Consider the following 20,824-nt stretch of genomic DNA (forward strand, 5'->3'; position numbering starts at 1 on the left):
TAAAGCCTGAGAGCCACAACTACTGAAGCCCGCGTGCCACAACTACTAAAGCCCATGCGCCTAGAGCCCGTGCTCTGTAACAAGAGAAGCCACCTCAATGAGAATCCCGCGTACCGCAACAAAGAGTAGCCCCCGCTCACTGCAACTAGAGAAAGCCCGCGCACAGCAACGAAGACCCAACGCAGCCATAAAAAAATAAATAAATAAATAATAAAAAGAAAAAATAATAATAAAAAGAAAAAAAAAAAAGAAACAGCAGTAAACAAAAATAAATTCCCTGCTCTTGAGCGTTTTTATTTCAGCAGACAAAAGACTATAAACAAACAGAATGAATACATGATATGTTAAGTGGTAATAAATGCTATAAAAAAATAAAGGTAGGTATGGGAGATGGCATTATTCTAGGAGAAGTGGTCAGGGAATATCAGACACAAACTAAAATTTTCCCCTGGATTCCATAATACATTTTATTTTTACCTTTGATTTTTTTAAATGCATGATTCAAATATGTAAGGTAAAAACTTTAAAATTAACATAGTTATTATAAATAAATACACAGAATATATTAATGAATTGCATTATATTACGTTAAGTGGAACAGAATTCAAGGGAAAAGATCTGAATATATAAAGTACCTTTGGCCAGATTTTAAATTAACTGACGTCATTGCTTTTATTTATCAGCAGGTGGTGCTATTGCTTATGTAAGAGAGAACTTTTTTCATTTTCTCTGTTCTTGAATATCAGTTAGTCATAATAAAAAGTCTTCCCTCCATTCATTCTCCCATTCAGTTAAAATAATTGCAATGATTCATCATCTGCAGTAACTGGTCATACTGCTATATGTAACTTTTCATTGTCAATTATGTATGTCAGCACGTAATTTAAGACAGCCTGCAATTTGCCAATTCCTGGTATATTAGAGAGAATATTGATATTAAAAATCGTTAGTGTACCTTAAAGAAAAATAAGAAACTTTGCGTCTATTTTCTTTTCCTCCTAAACTTAATTTGTGAATGCACAATTTTATGAATTGAATTAATCCAACTTGGCTAAAGATATGCTTTTGAGGATCCTTTTACTCTAGTATATTTATGTAGAAGTAGTAAAGAGAAGAGTGAAGTTGACATTTAGGAAGTACTTTTAAAAGTTGTTATAATCAAGTCATGTTTTTTTTAGTTTAAATAGCTCTATTTCCCTGTTGGGAATTTGACAGAATACAGAGAAAAAAAATGGTATCCTAAGCAGTTTGACAGAATACAGGGGAAAAAAATGGTATCCTCCCTCAAAGAGATGTAATATCCTTTAATACGTCAACAATTTGAAGACGAATTCTCAATTGTTCTCTGCATTGTGCTGTCCAGTATGATTGCTTATTTTATTTTATTTTATTTTATTTTAATGTAGGAATAGTATTGATATGTTTGTAGAGCCCTGGAGTCAAGACTCCAGTGGTGAATTTACAAAGTTAAAGGTTTCTTCTGGGCCTTCAGGTTCTTCATCTATAAAATAGATGATCTGGGCTAAGTGATCGCCTCTCTCCTTTCAACTCCACAGTTCTATGAAGCCTTTTCCATGGGCACTGGACATATTGCTTGCTTCCTTTCCTGAGTAGTATTAGTGTGGTGCGTCTTTGTTTTTTAAAATAAGGTTTGTAGAGGAGGAAGTAGCACTCTACATGATGTGCCAGAAGTGGGAAAAACTGAGGTAGTGCTAGAGAAGTGTGGCTGATCCTAGAACTTCAGACTTATCCTACATTTTATTATAGTTGGGTGTAAGTAACAGAAACCGTTAAGCAAAAAAGAGCAATTTGCTCTAAAATTACAGGGTTATCTTCTAGAAACCAGAGCAAGGATGTAGCTAGGCCTCAGGAATCAGAAACTGGAATGCTAAGAAAACACACAATGTGGTTCCTTTGTGCCTTTTCCTTCTGCTTTTCTCTCTGCATATCCCTCCTCTTTTTCCTTTCCCAGCAAACTGACCCCTCCCCAACCCTCCCCAGTTTACCTGCTGGAAAGTGACAAATGTCAACAGTTCTCAAGTATACATCTCTACTCAGGAGAGTAGCCAGACTGAGATAAGAATCTTAGTCCTAGTTTTAAATACCCTCAGGGAAGGGGTCACTGGCCCAACCTTGGTTAAGAACTCATGCCTGGTCAATCAGGTTGGGGTATGTTGTATAAACATGGTCATCAGGACTCTAATGCAGTAACCATAGGGATTGCTGGAGAGGGCCAGGTCCTAGAAAATGGAGGAGGTTGCCATTTGTGTTTCAAAGCCTCCTTAGCCATATTTGCCAAAAATTTTCAGTTTAATTCTCTGAAAGTTTTTCTTTCTACATGAATAAATTTCTGTCTTTATAATGAAAATTAGAATTGTATTTTCAGATTTGCTATAAAACCAACTTTGCTAGAAACCATAAAGCCATAAAATATAAACATAAAGTAAGGGAACTGGGCTGCCTTTACAGTAATAAGACCCTGTTGTCCAGAATTGAGAAGCTTAGCAAGCAATACAACATCAGAGTTCTATTACAGAATTTACTTTTAATCTTTTTAAAATCAACACTTAAGGGCTTCCTTGGTGGTGCAGTGGTTAAGAATCGCCTGACAATGCAGGGGACATGGGTTCTAGCCCTGGTCCGGGAAGATCCCACATGCTGCAGAGCAACTAAGCCCACGTGCCACAACTACTGAGCCTGTGCTCTAGAGCCTGCGAGCCACAACTACAGAGCCCTCATGCCACAAGTACTGAAGCCCGCGCGCCTAGAGCCCGTGCTCTGCAACAAGAGAAGCCACTGCAATGAGAAGCCCGCGCACCACAATGAAGAGTAGCCCCCGCTCGCCGCAACTAGAGAAAGCCCGCGTGCAGCAACGAAGACCCAATGCAGCCCAAAATAAAATAAATAAAATAAATAAATTTGTTTAAAAATAAACCACTTAACATATAGATGTTCCATAAATCTTGCATTTTTTAAAAAATAAATTTATTTAATTTATTTTTTTGGCTGTGCTGGGTCTTCGTTGCTGCACGCGGGCTTTCTCTAGTTGTGGTGCACAGGCTTCTCATTGTGGTGGCTTCTCTTGTTGCAGAGCACAGGCTCTAGGCACTCAGGCTTCAGTAGTTGTGGCACATGGGCTCAGTAGTTGTGGCGCACGGGCTTAGTTGTTCCACGGCATGTGGGGTCTTCCCGGACCAGGGCTCGAACCCATGTCCTCTGCATTGACAGGCAGATTCTTAACCACTGTGCCACCAGGGAATTCCAAATGTTGCGTTTTAACGCATCATTGTACAGACAAAATATATTGTTTTGGTTTTTAATGACTTACATTAACTCAACTGATGTAACTCAATTAATGACTTCCATTGTAGCATTTTGACTAGTTTTACTAGAATTGATCCATTTAGTCACTTTGGTTGATGTTTTTGAGATGGCTAGTTTAAAATTTGTAAATCTTTGGCTTTTAATTTGCTCCTTGGATTTTTTTTAAATTTTAAAAGTCATGTTTGGTTGAAGTCATGGTTAAGCTCTGGGAAGGAAGGCTTGCTTAAAGACGCAGGCACATTCATTCATCCATTCAACAAATATTCGTGTGTGTTAAGTTCTGTGTGATACTCTGACTATTCAAGGAATAACATCCATACCTGTACTCTAGGAGTAGCTCACCTCTTTTGAGAGTACTGATATGTAAACAGATAATGTAATAACATAGTTATTTAATGGCAAAGGTTATAATTGTGGGAGAATGAATAAAGAATAGAATAATGGTAAATTTTCAGATATGTCTGTACTTATTTTGGATGAGGCTAAATTGGTTAAAGTAAACTTCCTCTCTGATGGAGTAACTTAAAAAACATTAAAAAACCTTTTTTTAAATGAACAACAAACCATGTGTTGTTGTTGTTTTTCACCAAGAAGCACAAATATGAATTTGCTTTTTTCTGATTTTGGTACCTAAAAATCTAAATGTAATTCTCTATTTCTAGAAGCACAGAACTTTACTTCTGTTTGACAAATGTTCTCTAGATGTGCATATGCTAAAATCACACAAAATACATGGGCCTTTCCAGCTCTGACTCCTCATACGCAGTATGTCATTGTTCCTCTGCCCTCCATTTGGGGGAGAAGCCGTAGTTTCCTCTTCTAAAATATCTCTCGTATTTTCTTTTATTTATAAATACCTCATAAATCAAACTTCAATAGTCACACATTCTGATTAGTCATTGCCAGAGATACCAATCATGTAAAAAAAAATCCTTTATTTTGATCTAAGAAAAGATGTTGTTTCCTTTTATTTCATTGTCTTTAGTGAAATTATCTTCCCCTTACTTACTCTTCCTTCTTTTAAAGAATTCTACAGATTTTTTTCAGATTTTTTAATTAGTCCATATCTAATTATTTACAGTATTATTTGTTAGGGGCTATAGATTTGACAATTTAAAATTGTTCCTTAAGAACTTTTCCCCCCAGTATTCCAAGATTATCCATATTTTCTTTGAGGAAGGCTCTGTCTCATAGTCTAATTTTTCATACTATTAGGAAATATTCCTGAAAAATGATAGCTTTCTTTTTCTTAATATAATCTCAATGCTTTTTGTACAATTCACATGATGGAATATTAAATGCCTATTTTGCTTGATTCTATAAACTAATTTTGTTCTTTTTTCTTTCTAAAAGCAACTTGTTCAAAAATTTTAAAATATTTTATATATATGTGTGTGTTTATATACATATACACACATACACATACATATATATCCTTGATCATTCAGTCCCGCATGAATAATACCAAGATTCTACTACCACTTGGTGACAACATGGTCAAATTAATGTGACTAAGCCTTTTGAAAGTCAAAACCACAAACCCCAAACTACTTTTTTTAAAAATTAATTAATTAATTAATTAATGGTTGTGTTGGGTCTTCGTTTCTGTGCGAGGGCTTTCTCTAGTTGCGGCAAGTGGGGGCCACTCTCCATCGCGGTGCGCGGGCCTCTCACTATCGCGGCCTCTCTTGTTGCAGAGCACAGGCTCCAGACGCGCAGGCTCAGCAATTGTGGCGCACAGGCTTAGTTGCTCTGCGGCATGTGGGATCTTCCCAGACCAGGGCTCGAACCCGTGTCCCCTGCATTGGCAGGCAGAGTCTCAACCACTGCGCCACCACGGAAGCCCCAAACTACTTTTTAAAAGTGGTAAAAATATTGTTTCATGTGTTTATGCTCATATGTGAATCTTTAGTAAAAAAATGAACATGCTTTTAAAGTACCCAAATTGATTGCTATAATTTTGTGGTAGGCCAAATAATGGGCCCCCAAAGATGCCCATGCCCTAATCCCCAGAACCTGTGAATGTTACCTTAAATGGCAAAAGGGACTTTGCACATATAGTTAAGGGTGTGGACCTTTAGATGGTAACACCATCCTGGATTACTCAGGATGGCCCAAACTAATCATATGAGTACTTAAAAGCAGAGAATCTTTCCCAGCTGGGTTAGAAGATGAAGGACGAGGAGACATTCAAAGTTAGAGCAACTCCACCTCTGTTGCTGGCTTTAAAGGAGGGGGAAGGGGACCCACAGCCAAGGAATGCAGGTGGCCTCTAGAACCTACAAATGGCCAGCATGGAAATGGGGACCTCAGTCCTACAAGTGTAAGAAACTGAATTCTGCTAACATCCTGAATAATCAAGGAAATGGATCCTCCCCCAAAGCCTCTGAAAAGAAATGCAGCCTTGCCAACACCTTTATTTTAGCTTAGTGAAACCCATGTTGGATTTATGACCTATAGAACTGTAAGATAATAAAGTTGTGTTGTTTTAAGCCTCTAAGTTTGTGGTAATTTGTTACAGCAGTAATAGAAAAACATCTATGTAACTGAGGTATGGAGCCAATCTTAGCAATGAGTTACATGGGTGGAATGTTTGGGGAAGGCTTTCACCACCTCTTTACTGGTGTCAAATTTTCTCCTATTAGCTTTATTGCTTTGCTTTAAGAAATTGTTATTTCTTAAAATATAATAGTATCATGGGTGTAACACATTGAACTTGTTGTTATCAGGTTCTTTTCTAGGTAATTTGGCTAGCTGAGAGCAGATTTTGGATGAGAGTGTGAAAAGAGAGGCATAGATACTATTACCCAGGGAGATTTTTTTTTTTTTAAAGAGCTTCTTTTTATTTATTTATTTATTTATTTATTTATTTATTTATTTATTGGCTGTGTTGGGTCTTCGTTTCTGTGTGAGGGCTCTCTCTAGTTGCAGCAAGCGGGGGCCACTCTTCGCTGCGGTGCCCGGGCCTCTCACTATCGCGGCCTCTCTTGTTGCGGAGCACAGGCTCCAGACGCGCAGGCTCAGTAGTTGTGGCTCACGGGCCTAGTTGCTCCGTGGCATGTGGGATCTTCCCAGACCGGGGCTCGAACCCGTGTCCCCTGCATTGGCAGGCAGATTCTCAACCGCTGCGCCACCAGGGAAGCCCGGGAGATGGGTTTTTATGGGGAGAATTTTTGGCTAGCCATAGAATACCATCAAGGTCCTGGATATTTGGGGAGGTGCCAGTGATATTTGCCCATAGCCAAAGCTAAACTGGCCAGCCTGACAACTTTTCAAGACTGCCTTTGGACAAAAATACAGGCATACCTCAGAGATATTGCTGGAGATATTTCAGGTTTGGTTCTAGACCATCACAATAAGGCAAATATCACAATAAAGGGAGTCACATGAATTTTTTGGTTTCCTGGTGCCTATAAAAGTTATGTTTACACTATACTATAGTCTGTTATGTGTGCAATAGCATTATGTTTTAAAAAAACAACGTGCATACCTTAATTAAAAAATACTCTGTTGGTAAAGGAATGCTAACCATCATCTGAGCTTTCAGTGGTCATAATCTTTTGCTGGTGGAGGGTCTTGCCTGGATGTTGATGCTGCTGCCTCATGAGGGTGGTGGCTGCTGAAGGGTGGGGAGGCTGTGGACATTTCTTAAAATGAGGATCGATCGACTCTTCCTTTCACAGACAGTTTCTCTGTAGCACGCAATGCTGTTTGACAGCATTTTACCCACAGCAGAACTTCTTTCAAAATTGGCGTTAATCCTCTTAAACCCTGCCACTGCCTTATTAACTAAGTTCATATTATATTCTAAATCCTTTGATGTCATTTCTATAATCTTAACAACATCTTCCCTAGGAGTAGATTCCATCTCAAGAACCACTTTCTTTGCTCATCCAGAAGAAGCAACTCTTCATCCGTTAAACTTTTATTATGAGATTGTAGTAATTTGGTCACATCTTCAGTCTCCAGTTATAAAATGGTAACGTCAAAAATCACTGATCATAGATCACCGTAACAAATACAATAATAATGAAAAATTTTGAAATATTGCTAGAATTACCAAAATGTGACGCAGAGACATGAGGTGACCAAATGCTATTGGAAAAATGTTGCTTGATAGGCTTGCTCGACACAGGGTTGCCACAAACCTTCAATTTGTAAAAAATGCAATATCTACAATGTACAAGAAAGTAAAGTGCAATAAAACAAAGTATGCCTGTATATTGCGAAGTCTCTCAAAAGCATGACAGCAGCTGACTGTGTATTCTTGTTCAGTGACATAGTGCTTCTTCACAGACAGCTCAAAATAACATTGGTTGAGTAATATTCCATTGTTCAACCAGTATTATTTTGAGCTGCCTGTGAAGAGGCACTATGGAATATTACTCAGCCATAAAAAGAAACGAAACTGAGCTATTTGTAGTGAGGTGGATGGACCTAGAGACTGTCATACAGAGTGAAGTAAGTCAGAAAGAGAAAACCAAATACCATATGCTAACGCATATGTATGGAATCTTAAAAAAAAAAAAAAAGGTTCTGAAGAACCTAGGGGCAGGACAGGAATAAAGACACAGACATAGAGAATGAACTTGAGGACACAGGGAGGGGGAAGGGTAAGCTGGGACGAAGTGAGAGAGTGGCATGGACATATATACACTACCAAACGTAAAATAGATAGCTAGTGGGAAGCAGCCGCACAGCACAGGGAGATCAGCTCCGTGCTTTGTGACCACCTAGAGGGGTGGGATAGGGAGGGTGGGAGGGAGATACGAGAGGGAGGAGATATGGGGATAGATGTATATGTATAGCTGATTCACTTCGTTATAAAACAGAAACTAACACACCTTGTAAAGCAATTATACTCCAAAAAAGATGTTAAAAAAAAAATTGGTGTTTTACTTGGATACCGTCTTGTGAATACAGATCACATTTGTGTTCCATAAACTTTTATAATAATTACTTTTTCTGTTGTTTTTCTTGTGTTTTTACTCATTCATATTGTTATTTTTTTATAAATTATTTTCACTTATCCAAGTCAAAAGTAATTTATGTATACTTTTTCATATTCTGTATTCTAAGAAAACCGTGTTAGCTACAACTTATTGCTTGGAATTATGAAAAAAAATAGAACACCTTACCAGTATTGTGAAGGCACAAATAGTAATTAGTATTAATTAGTTTAATTAAATACACAAGACAGCTTATATATTGAAGACATTTTTGGCAAAAAACAGTATAACAAGAATAATGATAACAAAAAATAGAAAAAATAATACCCATAACCATAACATACAAAAAAATCAAATATTTTCATTTTCTGTGTACCTTACAAGTCATTGAGCAGACATTTTACATGATTATGATTACTATAAATAAATATTTTTATATATATCCTTTTATTTTTTAGTATTGATGTTTACTTATTTTAGATCAATATTATGTCTCAAAGTATGAAAACAAAGTATAATTTCAATAAAATAGGTTGGGGGAATGATAATGGCAGAGGCAGCATTTTTTAAAAATTGAGATAAAACATATACAGTATCTTATGTGTACAGCTCAGTATTATTTATATATACAAGTACCCAAGAAACCATCGCCCATATTGATATAGAACATTATCAACAACCCAGAAATTTCCTTTGTGCCTCCCCCCGTCAGTTACCCCTCCACAGTAATTACTATTCTGACTTCTGTCCTCACAGATCAGTTTTGCTTGTTTTGACCTTCATATAAATGAAATCATATGGTATTTATACTTTTGTCTGACTTTTTCCATTCAACCATATATCTGTGAGATTTATCCATGTTGTTGGGTATAGTGGCATAGTTTCTCAATCCTCTCAGATCTCCTCATAAAACAGAGAAAGGAAAAGACTATAACCAAAACCTACAGATAGCAACTACAGCAAAAGTGGGTGGTACTCTATCCCTACAAAACCCTAAATACAAGCGATTTTCCCAGAAGTACCATTGACAGGTATACAGGGTATCAGCATCTGTGTATGAGGAAGCAGAGCAAAGGTAGCCAGGTTTCTAAGACCACAAGAAAAGAAGAACTCCCAAATCACCAACAAATACCTGAAAGTGAGACACACCAATCTGAGAACAGCAGCTGAAACTGGAAAGAAATTTCTGTAGAATCCAATTCTGAGTAAGTGCAAGGGGATCATGACAGGATCTGACAGTGCTGGAGATGTCTAGGTCGAATGTACTCTTCAAACTAACACATCAAGCTTCCTTTTGGGACAAAGCACTGTACTGCAGAAATTGCTGAGATTAAAATCCAGTTTGATTAGAACAGACACAATTGAGCAAAGATGAGAATAGATCCAAATAAAATTGGAGAAGAAGCAGAGAATGCTAGTCTCAAAAAATGGAGGCTTTTTTTTTTTTTTTTAATCACTGTGAGAAAACAACAGAAGAGAGAGCTCTAGAGCTATCCTTCTGGAACATCCCTTCCTCCCAAAAGTACAGCAAAACCCATTTCACTTAAAAATGAGCAGATCAGGATCACAGTCAAATCACATAATGTTGCCAAAGACAACAAAACTGTGCCATAAACAGACAAGCACTGCAACCAGTTAATTCAAAAGAAGTTGAAGGATGTTTTAAAACCATGACAAAAGCCATGAAATAACCATATAAATCAGAATTAGAAAAAATAGGAAATGAGGTGACGGGAGAATGGGAGACTTTTAAGGAGAGGTGACAGAACTCAGGAGGGAATTATTTAAAAAAGGAAAAATTATTACAGAAATGAAGACCAAACTAGAAGGAATATAAGAGCAAATGAACACAGTGGATGATGCCTTAAAATAAATAGAATGTGAAATGGAAGCAAGGAAATGGCAAAAGACATACAAAGTTTGATAGAAAGTGATAGATACAGAAGATTGGCAGAGAAAATCTGAAGTACATATAATAGGAATCTCTAAAGGAGAAGTCCAAGGCATTGAACAGAAAAATACTAAAAGCCACTATTCAAGAAAGATTTTCTCAGACCTAAGGGATCTGAAATTGATATTGAAAAGGCATACCAGGGCTTCCCTGGTGGCGCAGTGGTTGAGAATCTGCCTGCTAATGCAGGGGACACGGGTTCGAGCCCTGGTCTGGGAAGATCCCACATGCCGCGGAGCAACTAGGCCCGTGAGCCACAACTACTGAGCCTGCGCGTCTGGAGCCTGTGCTCCGCAACAAGAGAGGCCACGATAGTGAGAGGCCCGCGCACCGCGATGAAGAGTGGCCCCCGCTTGCCGCAGCTAGAGAAAGCCCTCGCACAGAAACGAAGACCCAACACAGCCATAAATAAATAAATAAATAAATAATAATTTTAAAAGGTGCTAATAATTTAAAAAAAAAAAAAAAAAAAGAAAAGGCATACCAGATACCTAGGAGAATTGACCCAGATGGCCAACACCCAGATATACACTAATAAAACTGTAGGAGTTTAAAGAAGAAGAAATAAGTCCTGTGGGCATCCAAGGAAAAGAACAAGTCACTCATAAAGGGAGGAAAATCAGAATGCCATCAGATTTTAATAGCGTCACTGTACAATGCTTAACATAGGATACTACAGCTATTCTGACTTTTAAGTATAAAGGTCATAAGCATACTGGTATAAACATGCAAGAACTCAAGGAATGTTATTGCCATGAGTCTTTCAAGGAGTCTACTGGAGAATTTTAGCTTCAGCTATAGCAATCTGGAAGTCACATGTATGGATATACAGAGTACGTAAAAACATATTGATCATACTATCAATAACTATAAAAGAATATGTATATCCATATACTACAATAGATAATGTCTTCATATTGGACATATTTGTATCACTACTCCTACCCCTTTCTTAGATAAATGCTGGTGCGTGCACACACACACAAAGACACACACGCAGCTGTGCACATACATACTTATAATGAAGGAAGATATAAGGATAAAACATAAAATTAAAAAATAATTATAAATATTGAGAAGGAGAGAATAGGAGAGAGAAAAGGGATAGAAGTTGGACTTCTTTGATTATACCTTGTTTTATATACTTTTTGGGTAAATTTAATTTTGATACCCGTAAATATTTTACATAATTATAAAACAAAATTAAATTTTTAGAAAGCAAATCCTAAAACCAAAGTAAATGAAAAAAATGAGCCTAATTGTGTATTCAGTCATTTGTATACCTACCCGGAGAGGAGCTAGTCCAAATGACTTTAAATAATTTGATTGTCTGTTCCTTGTACTTACAGTGGAGACTCAACAGAAAATTATCCTAAGACTTTGGAAAACATTTTGGCAGTTCCTCAAAATGTTAAACATAGAGTTACCATAGACACAGCAATTCCACTCCTAGGTATGTATACAAGAGAATTGAAAACATGTCCACACAGTAACCTGTACACAGATGTTCATAGCAGCATTATTCATAATAGTAAAAAAAGTTGAAAAACTCAAATGCCCATCAAATGATGAATGGAGAAACAAAATATGGTATATCCATACAATACTATATTACTTGACAGTAAAAAGGAATGACATACTGATGCATGCTACAACATGGATGAACCTTGAAAGCATTATGCTAAGTGAAAGAAGCCAGACACAAAAGGCCACATAGTGTATTATTTCATTTACATGAAATGGCCAGAATAGAAAATGAAAGTAGATTAGTGGTTACCAGGAGCTTGGGGGTGAGGGTGGGGGGAATGGGAGTGTCTGCTAATGGGCATGTGTTTCTTTTTGTGGTGATAAACATGTTCTGAAATTAGTAGTGGTGATGGTTGCACAACTCTGACTACACTAAGAAAACTACTGAATTCTATACTTTAAAAGGGTGAATTTTATAACGTGAAATATATCTCAATAAAGTTGTCATTTTTTAAAAAAGGGAAATAAGCTTAAGGGCAAAAGAATGAAAAAAAAATTTTTAACTCTTTTGTAACTGTTTGCTTGTGGTGTTGATGTTGTTATTCTGAGTATTTATATTGATGTTCTTAAGAGCTGGGATTTTTGGCTAAGTGAAAGCAGATACTGAGGTAAGATTGGAGAGGGTAAATAAAAATCCTACAGTTCCTGGATTTGATTTGGAAGTATCAGTTTGAGTTATTGAAAAAATTTCATAGTTCTGTCTATTAAAAAGGCCTAGAAAAGGCTTTAATGATCAACTAACTCAGTTGAGCGCCCTTAGCACTTGGGGGTTTTTTTTCAGTACTATTTTCCGTATTTCCATAAAGTGAACCATGACTCACTGAAGCAAAGACTGATGCCAGGTGTGGGTCAGGAAATATAAAAATGAGACTGGAACATTTTGTCATTGTACAAAGCAGGGGAAGTGATCAAAAACTACAGGGTTCTGTCAAAAAGATTAAAGAACCAACTGAAAGGGGATTCCACTGGCTAAAATTGGGCCAATTGGAGCACTGTATTTATAAAAACACATCAAATATGTTAAAATTAATGAGTTCTTGACACTAAACAGTAACATTTCTTGGTTACATTTGGAAGTTACAAGGGAACCAACTGGTATAATGAATCTTTATTTACCCATTACCCAACAATTATCAAGTAATGGCTAATTCTTATCTCATCTATACCACCACCTACTTCTCCATGGCTCAGATCATTTAGAGCAAACCCCTGACATTACATCTTTTCATCACTAAATATTTCAGTATATATCACTAACACAAAGAATTTTTTTTAACCTAACCTGAATACCATTATTAAACCTAAAAACAGTTAACAGTACTTTCTTAGTATTATCAATTATCTACTGATAATATTAAGTCACTATTCAAATTTATATTTTTGAAAACTAATAATTAAGGGGAAATAATCAAGAATTTATTCTGCCTTTGATATATGAACTGTATCCCAGGGTTACCAAGTAGTTGAGGAGATGTTTCTTTTTGTAGCACTATTACAGTTAGTAAATGAAGAAAGAAGGATTGGAATATTACCATTTTGCAGCTATAAGTGAATTAGTCCTCCTAGGCAATGATTATCATTTGCTAACAGCATAAGAAGACATTCGGACATTAAATGCTTCCTGCTGGAAGTACACAACATCACTTACGAAGTTTTCTTGCCAAAAAAATCTAACCTGAATCTGATCAAGACTCTAGATCTAACTATCAATTAACAAGAAATAAAGGGGACAGACTAACATGTTAACACCATGAGAATACAGATGGTAAAATCCAGACTATGGGAAACAACAGGACATGACCCAGTTTCTTCAACCACAGAAAATTTCAAGGGAAAAGAACATGTGTAAGGAGAACTTATAGATCAAAAGAAATGTAAGAGACTTCGCAGCCAATCAAAATGATTGTACCTTATTTGTATCTTAATTCCAACAAACTGAAGACAAAAAAGGACAATTGGAAAAATTTGAACAGTGACTAGATACTATGATAATATTAAGGAGTTACTGTTAATTGTTTTTAGGTTTAATAATGGTATTGAGGTTGGGTTAAAAAATCTTTGTGTTTTTAGTGATATATGCTGACGTATTTTGTGATGAAATGATATGATGTGAGGGACTGCTCAAAATGATCTGGGCCGTGGTGGTAGTACACATGAGATAAGAATTACCTATTAGTTGATAATTGTTGGAAACTGGGTAATGGGGCTTCATTATACCAGCCATTCTCAAAGTGTGGTTGCTGGACCAGAAGCTTGAGCACCACCTGGGAACTTGTTAGAATGCAAACACTTTGGCCCCCACCCTAGATCTACTAAATCAGAAACTGGAGCCCAGCAATTTATTTTAACAATCCCTCTAGGTAATTCTAATACACATTAAAGTTTGAGAACCACTGCTTTATGTTATTCTTCCTATTATACTTTATGTTTGAAATTCTAATAAAAAGTTTCAAAGAAAAAATTTAGCTTGATGAATGTAAGAAAAATTTATACATAACAAAGAGAAGCTGGATTAGAAGATAAAACAAAGGTCATGTAATTTTCTCAAGTGTTAGCAAATTAATTGGCTTGGTATTAACAGTGAGTCAGCAGCTAATGATAGTCTTAAAGCAAATCACAGATTTTGCTTTTCTCTTAGAACAGTGGTTCTACATTAAAATCACCTAGAGAACTTTTTTTAAAAATTAATTAATTAATTTATTTATTTTTGGCTGTGTTGGGTCTTCGTTGCTGCACGCGGGCTTTCTCTAGTTGCAGTAAGTGGGGGCTACTCTTCTTTGCCGTGCGCGGGCTTCTCATTGAGGTGGCTTTTCTTGTTGCAGAGCATGGACTCTAGGCACGTGGGCTCAGTAGTTGTGGCTAATGGGCTCTAGAGCGCAGGCTCAGTAGTTGTGGCGCATGGGCTTAGTTGCTCCGTGGCACGTGGGATCTTCCCAGACCACGGTTCAAACCTGTGTCCCCTGCATTGGCAGGTGGATTCTTAACCACTGCGCCACCAGGGAAGCCCCCAGAGAACTTTTAAGAACATATCCAGACCCCACCCCAAGAAATTCTGGATTTATTTGGTTGTATTCCTGGTTTTTGGTATTTTTTTTGAAAAAAGCTTCCCAGATGATTCTAATGTACAGAGTTGAGGACCAGTGTCCTAACTTTTCATGCTTAAGAATCTCCTGAAGAGCTCATTAAAAGTTTCCTGAACAACCTAAATGTCCATTGACAGATGAACAGATAAAGAAGATGTGGTGTATATATATATACAATGGAGTACTACTCAGCCATAAAAAAGAACTAAATAATGCCATTTGCAGCAACATGGATGCAACTAGAGATTATTATACTAATTGAAGTAAGTCAAAAACAGAAAGACAAATACCATATGAAATCACTTATATGTGGAATCTAAAATGCTGTATGACACAAATGAACCTATCTACGAAACAGAAATAGACTCACAGACATGGAGAACAGACCTGTGGTTGCCAAGGTGGTGGGGGGGGGTTGGGGGAGGGATGGAGTGGGAGTTTGGGGTTAGCAGATGTAAGCTATTATATACAGAATGGATAAACAACAAGGTCCTACTGTATAGCACAGAGAACTATATTCAATATCCTATGATAAACCATAATGGAAAAGAATATTTAAAAAAGAATATTTATATGTATAACTGAATCACTTTCCTGTACAGTAGAAATTAACACAAGATTGTAAATCAACTATACTTCAATAAAAAAAGAAATTAAAAAAGAAAAACAGACTAACAGCAACAAGAAAATTTCCTGGTCCTCATCCCCTAGAGGGTCAGATTCAATAGGATGGTGCGGGGCCTATTAATTTGCATTTCTAACAAGATCACAGGTCATACAGATGGTGCTGGCCTGAGCACATTTTGAGTAACACTACCTTAAACAAAGTGATAGTTTGGTCAAAGAGATTAGCATAAGTGAGAGGGATAGTTAAAAATTCGTCTTCAGGGTTCTTGCTGCTAGCACCACTAAATTACATCCAGGGAGGCTGCTTCATTTCTTTCTAGTGGTTGGAAATGCAAATGTGAATCCAGTGTTCCATGGCTTATTTGGAGAAGAAAAGAGACTCAGAGCATTAAAAGTCTCTTTAAAAGCACAAATGATAAGCACAGGGAATGTTGCCAGTATTTTATAATAACTTTAAATGGAGTATAATCTAAAAAAATTTTGAATCTCTGTGTTGTACACCTGCAACTAATATAATGTCATAAATCAACTATACCTCAATTTTTAAAAAAAAGGACAAATGATAAATCTTTTTGATTTACCAATAAAAATTATTAACTTTACTGATTGGACAAAATATAACCCTGTCCCCTCAAATTTAATAACTATTCAAGACTCCTTCTCTGATGATTTGCTTGTGCTTGTATTTTTTTTTTTTATTACTAGAGTAATTGCAAAGAGGAAGAAATCAGTTAATTTTTTAGAGAGTAAGAATTTAATATAACTTGGGTATCATGGTTCATGTGGACTCTGAAAGAAGTCAGAGGAATGTAGGGTGATGATAATATCTAAAATTTCTTTTCATTTTCTCTTCTTAGGATCAGGCATCATGAGTTCTTAGATAAATATTTGTATGTTTAATTTTAGTAAGATTTTTCTGGGTGATTCGGTTGTTTGGGTATTTTTTTTTTAATTAATTAATTAATTTATTTATCTATTTTTGGCTGTGTTGGGTCTTCGTTTCTGTGCGAGGGCTTTCTCCAGTTGCGGCAAGCAGGGGCCACTCTTTATCGCGGTGCGCGGGCCTCTCACTATCGCGGCCTCTCTTGTTGTGGAGCACAGGCTCCAGACGCACAGGCTCAGCAATTGTGGCTCACGGGCCTAGTCGCTCCGCAGCATGTGGGATCTTCCCAGACCAGGGCTCGAACCCGTGTCCCCTGCATTGGCAGGCAGATTCTCAACCACTGCGCCACCAGGGAAGCCCCTTTGGGTATTTTTAAATCATGCTTTAAAGTAAATAGTTTAAAAATATGAATTTTATGTATATATATTTATGCTGCTGATGAAGCAAAGCTTACAGTTTGTTCACTGCCTTCTTCATAGTAACGTTATCATAGAGCCTTTTACTTAAGCAATAGTTAGAGATTTGAAGGGGGATGGGAAGGAGTTGAAAAAAAGTGTCAGTGGGTAGTAAGAGTCATACAGCCTTTTTATTGTATATGTGAACTTTTATTGGGAATTTTGTTTTATAGTAGTGTGGATTAGTGAATTTTTTCTATATTTTTTCTATTTTCTCCAAATTTTTTGTCAGTGAGCCCATAGCTGATAATGAATATTAAAACAAACAAACAAAAAACCAATGTAGAACAAAAATAAATACCCACCCAAGGGCAACAACAACAAAAAATCAAGACTTAATTTGACTATAGTCTGTAAGGTTAAAAGAATGGAAAGAGAATATAAATAAATTTAGTCAAATAAATAAATCATCCTTCTAGTAAATATGTGTGTTTCAAGTGAAAGAATGAAAGAAAATGCATATAATACCATCTTTGAAAAAGTTTTTTTTTTCTTACTGTCTTATTCACACACACACACACACACACACACACACACACACACACACAAGAATCTCCTTTTTTCAGTTGATGCTTATTGATATTGCTAGATCGCTTTCTCAAACAGATAGATTCTAGAAGAGGTTATACTTAACTGCACTGTGAGAAAAAGAAAAAAGGAAAAAATCTGTTTACCTGTACTTTCATGGTTTAAGATATTTGTTTTAGAGGTGTTTTAGTTACATTGTGCGTTTAGTTTCAATTTTTAGTGACACTATTGAAATACTGTAACAAATTTTTAGATGTGTGGACTATAGAGATCCTTACGAATTAATAGTAAGATGTCTGTTTTGTTCCTACGTAATCTTTGTATTTACCCGTTTAGTTTTAACTGCTTAAAATTAAATGATGTAGGGGCTTCCCTGGTGGCGCAGTGGTTGAGAATCTGCCTGCCAGTGCGGGGTACACGGGTTCGAGCCCTGGCCTGGGAAGATCCCACATGCCGCGGAGCGGCTGGGCCCGTGAGCCACAATTACTGAGCCTGCGCGTCTGGAGCCTGTGCTCCGCAACGAGAGAGGCCGCGATAGTGAGAGGCCCGTGCACCGCGGTGAGGAGTGGCCCCCGCTTGCCGCAACTGGAGAAGGCCCTCGCACAGAAGCGAGGACCCAGCACAGCCATAAATAAATAAAATAAATAAATTAAAAAAAAAAAATTAAATGATGTAAATCAAAATGCTTTGGGTGTTTTGCAGTTCTTGAGAGATTTCATACTCTTTTATCATATTATGTATTTTACTGTATACTTGAAAAATCACATCTATATCTTCCGTTTCAGTAGGCTATCATTTTATTAAGAAAAATATTTCTAAATAATTCTAGAATAAAGACACATTCTTTTAAAAAAAATCAGCCTAGTATGTTAACATATGCTCAATTTGAAACTTATTTAAAATGTTTTTGAAATAAATTGATTCTATTCTTGTTCTTTCTTCCCCAGTGGTCATATGCTTTAGAAAAGCCCAACACTGGCAGCATATTTAATATCACATGGTCAATTGATGGCACCCAGATTGCTGGAGCCTGTGGAAATGGACATGTTGTTTTTGCACATGTGGTGGAGCAACGTTGGGAGTGGAAAGATTTTCAAGTAACGTTAACTAAAAGAAGGACCATGCAGGTATGATTATGTTTCAGGCTGATTAAATCTTCTTCTTTTCACATTAGTTTACAATACAGAAAATGGAATTATCTTCATTAATTATATTTAAATCAGGTTTATAAAGATTCAGTCATACTAGAAATATTTTAACTATACCATTAGTGACTTTCCATGACATAAAATAAGAACCTTTCACTGACATAGAATATGAGTGCCCACAGGTACTGAAATTATGGTGTTGAGGCAGGGATGAAATTGAGGCCCCCTAAAGCCGAGTTTCTCTGCCAAGTTTATGGTTAACCTCTCTATGCAAAACATGATTCCCTTTCTTGTCCCTCACCTGTTCCCCTCAAGGTTGAGGAGTATCAGAGAAAAGAGGGGATTGAAACTGAGCAGGACCCTGTGGGGCCCTCCCTGGTACAAAAGCCCATATCTTTGAGTTGTTCTACAGAAACTAAGACCCCAACCCAGCTGGAGGATGGTGACTACATGCTTGACCACAAGCATGTAGACCCCAGACTGGTTGGAACCAGAGGTTGAGATTCCTGAAACATCACCCTGTTACCTCACCACAAACCAATCAGAAGAAAATCACATACCCTGCAGCCCTCACCCCAAATCTTATCTTTAAAAACTCTTCCCCCAAAACTGTCGGGGAGTTTGGGCCTTTTGAGCATGAGCTGCCCTTTCTCCTTGCTTAGCCCTTGCAATAAACCTTTCTGTGCTCCAAACTCCAATGTCTTGGTTTGTTTGGCTTCACTGTGCCTCCGGCACATGAACTTGGGTTTGACAACAGGGATAGTGAAACTTGAAGCATTGAGGGAATATGTGGATTCAGTTGAGGAAGAAGGAAAGAAGCTGTAACAAGTTAGATTTAACTGCTGGAGCTGACCTCAAGGCAGACGTAATAACCTGCTGATCACTGTCAGGGTTACATTATTTTATTATTTATAATTGTATGAGTTTATTTAACCTGATTAAAAAATATTTTTTTCCCCTTTTAAGAATTACCTAAGACAAGCTAAAATGGGAAAAAGTTAGTTGATGAAAGTTAGGAGGAGTGGCCAAAGACAATGTGTTGATGGCAAACTCTCTCCCAAAGGAAGGGGAACTCTATCTTCTTCCTTTCTTTCTCCTGTCCATAGCAGTTGCCTCTATCTTCAGTATTCCGAATTCAGATGATTATAATTACTATAAAAATTTGAGGGACTTTCCTGGCAGTCCAGTGGCTAAGACTTCGCCTTCCACTGTGGGGGGTGCGGGTTCCATCCCTGGTTGGGAGCGGGGAGCTAAGATCCCACATGCCTTGCAGCCAAAAAACCAAAACATAAAACAGAAGCAGTATTGTAACAAATTCAATAAAGACTCTAAAAATGATCCACATCAAAAAAAAAAAAATCTTTGAAAAAAATTTGGAAGCATGTATCTTGTGATTTCTTGGATGTGTCTGTTCAGGTATTCTTTAGACTAAGTATCCAGATTTTCGCAGACAATCTGGATAATGGTCACCAGATTGATAATAATTAGGTACCTTATACATTTTCTTTGTTCTACTTTTTAAAAATAAATTTTTGGTGGCAACTTGTAGCATGCAGGATCTTATTTCCCCGACCAGGGATCGAACCTGGGCCCCCTGCAGTGGAAGAGTACGGAGTCTTAACCACTGGCCCGCCAGGGAAGTCCCTCTACTTTCTTATTTAAAAATTTTAAAACTTATTATGGATAATTTAAACCACACAAAAATAGACAGAATAGTATAATGAATCTCTAGGTACTCATCTCCCAGCGCTAACAGCCATCAACCCATGATCAAGCCTGCCCCATCCATGTCCATATCTACTTTCCCCCTCCCCCAATTATTTTGAAGCAAATTCAGGTATCATTTCAGCTGTGAAGTTTTCAATATATACAGCTAAAAGATAAGGACTCTTTTTAACATACCCACAATACCATTATCATACATTAAAAATGAGAGTAATTCCTTAATGTTATCAAATATCCAAGAAGTGTTCAAATTTTTGATTGTTTCCTCCATGTCATATTTTTTAAAGTTTGTTTGTTTGAATCAGAATCCAGAATGGTTTACATGTTGCAATTGGTTGACATATCTTTTAAGTCTCTTTTATTCTGTAGATTCCCCTTCCATCTCTGTTTTTCCCCCTGCGGTTTATTTGTTGAAACCAAATTGTTTGTCCAGCCCCACAGTGTGGACATTGCTAATTGTATCCCCATGGTGTGGTTTGACGTACTTCTCTGTCTTCTGTATTTCTTGTAAATGAGTGTTTGGATCTAGGTGATGGTGTAAATATATATTTTTGTTAGTCAGCCTGGGAACCAAAACATTATTTATAGTATTGTGTCTATGACAAAGAATGCATTGTGAGTTAC

General features: G+C 37.0%; 1 protein-coding gene and 1 long non-coding RNA gene across 9 annotated transcripts in view; both read left to right on the plus strand.

The window, feature by feature from the left end:
* IFT80 (intraflagellar transport 80) overlaps nt 1-20,824 on the plus strand; it is a 115,362-nt gene that overhangs the window by 50,950 nt on the left and 43,588 nt on the right. For all 8 annotated transcript variants that reach the window (XM_082393979.1, XM_082393981.1, XM_082393985.1 and 5 more), the window contains one exon: nt 18,275-18,454. In XM_082393979.1, the coding sequence (XP_082250105.1) occupies nt 18,275-18,454 (180 nt within the window). The remainder of the gene's footprint in view (nt 1-18,274; nt 18,455-20,824) is intronic.
* LOC309629847 lies at nt 11,684-17,995 on the plus strand. Its single transcript, XR_014245268.1, has 2 exons — nt 11,684-16,389; nt 16,702-17,995. It is a non-coding gene; the product is annotated as an uncharacterized lncRNA (long non-coding RNA).

This window comes from Balaenoptera borealis, assembly GCF_965194805.1.
Source record: "Balaenoptera borealis genome assembly, chromosome: 5".
In the NCBI taxonomy this organism is placed as follows: domain Eukaryota; kingdom Metazoa; phylum Chordata; class Mammalia; order Artiodactyla; family Balaenopteridae; genus Balaenoptera; species Balaenoptera borealis.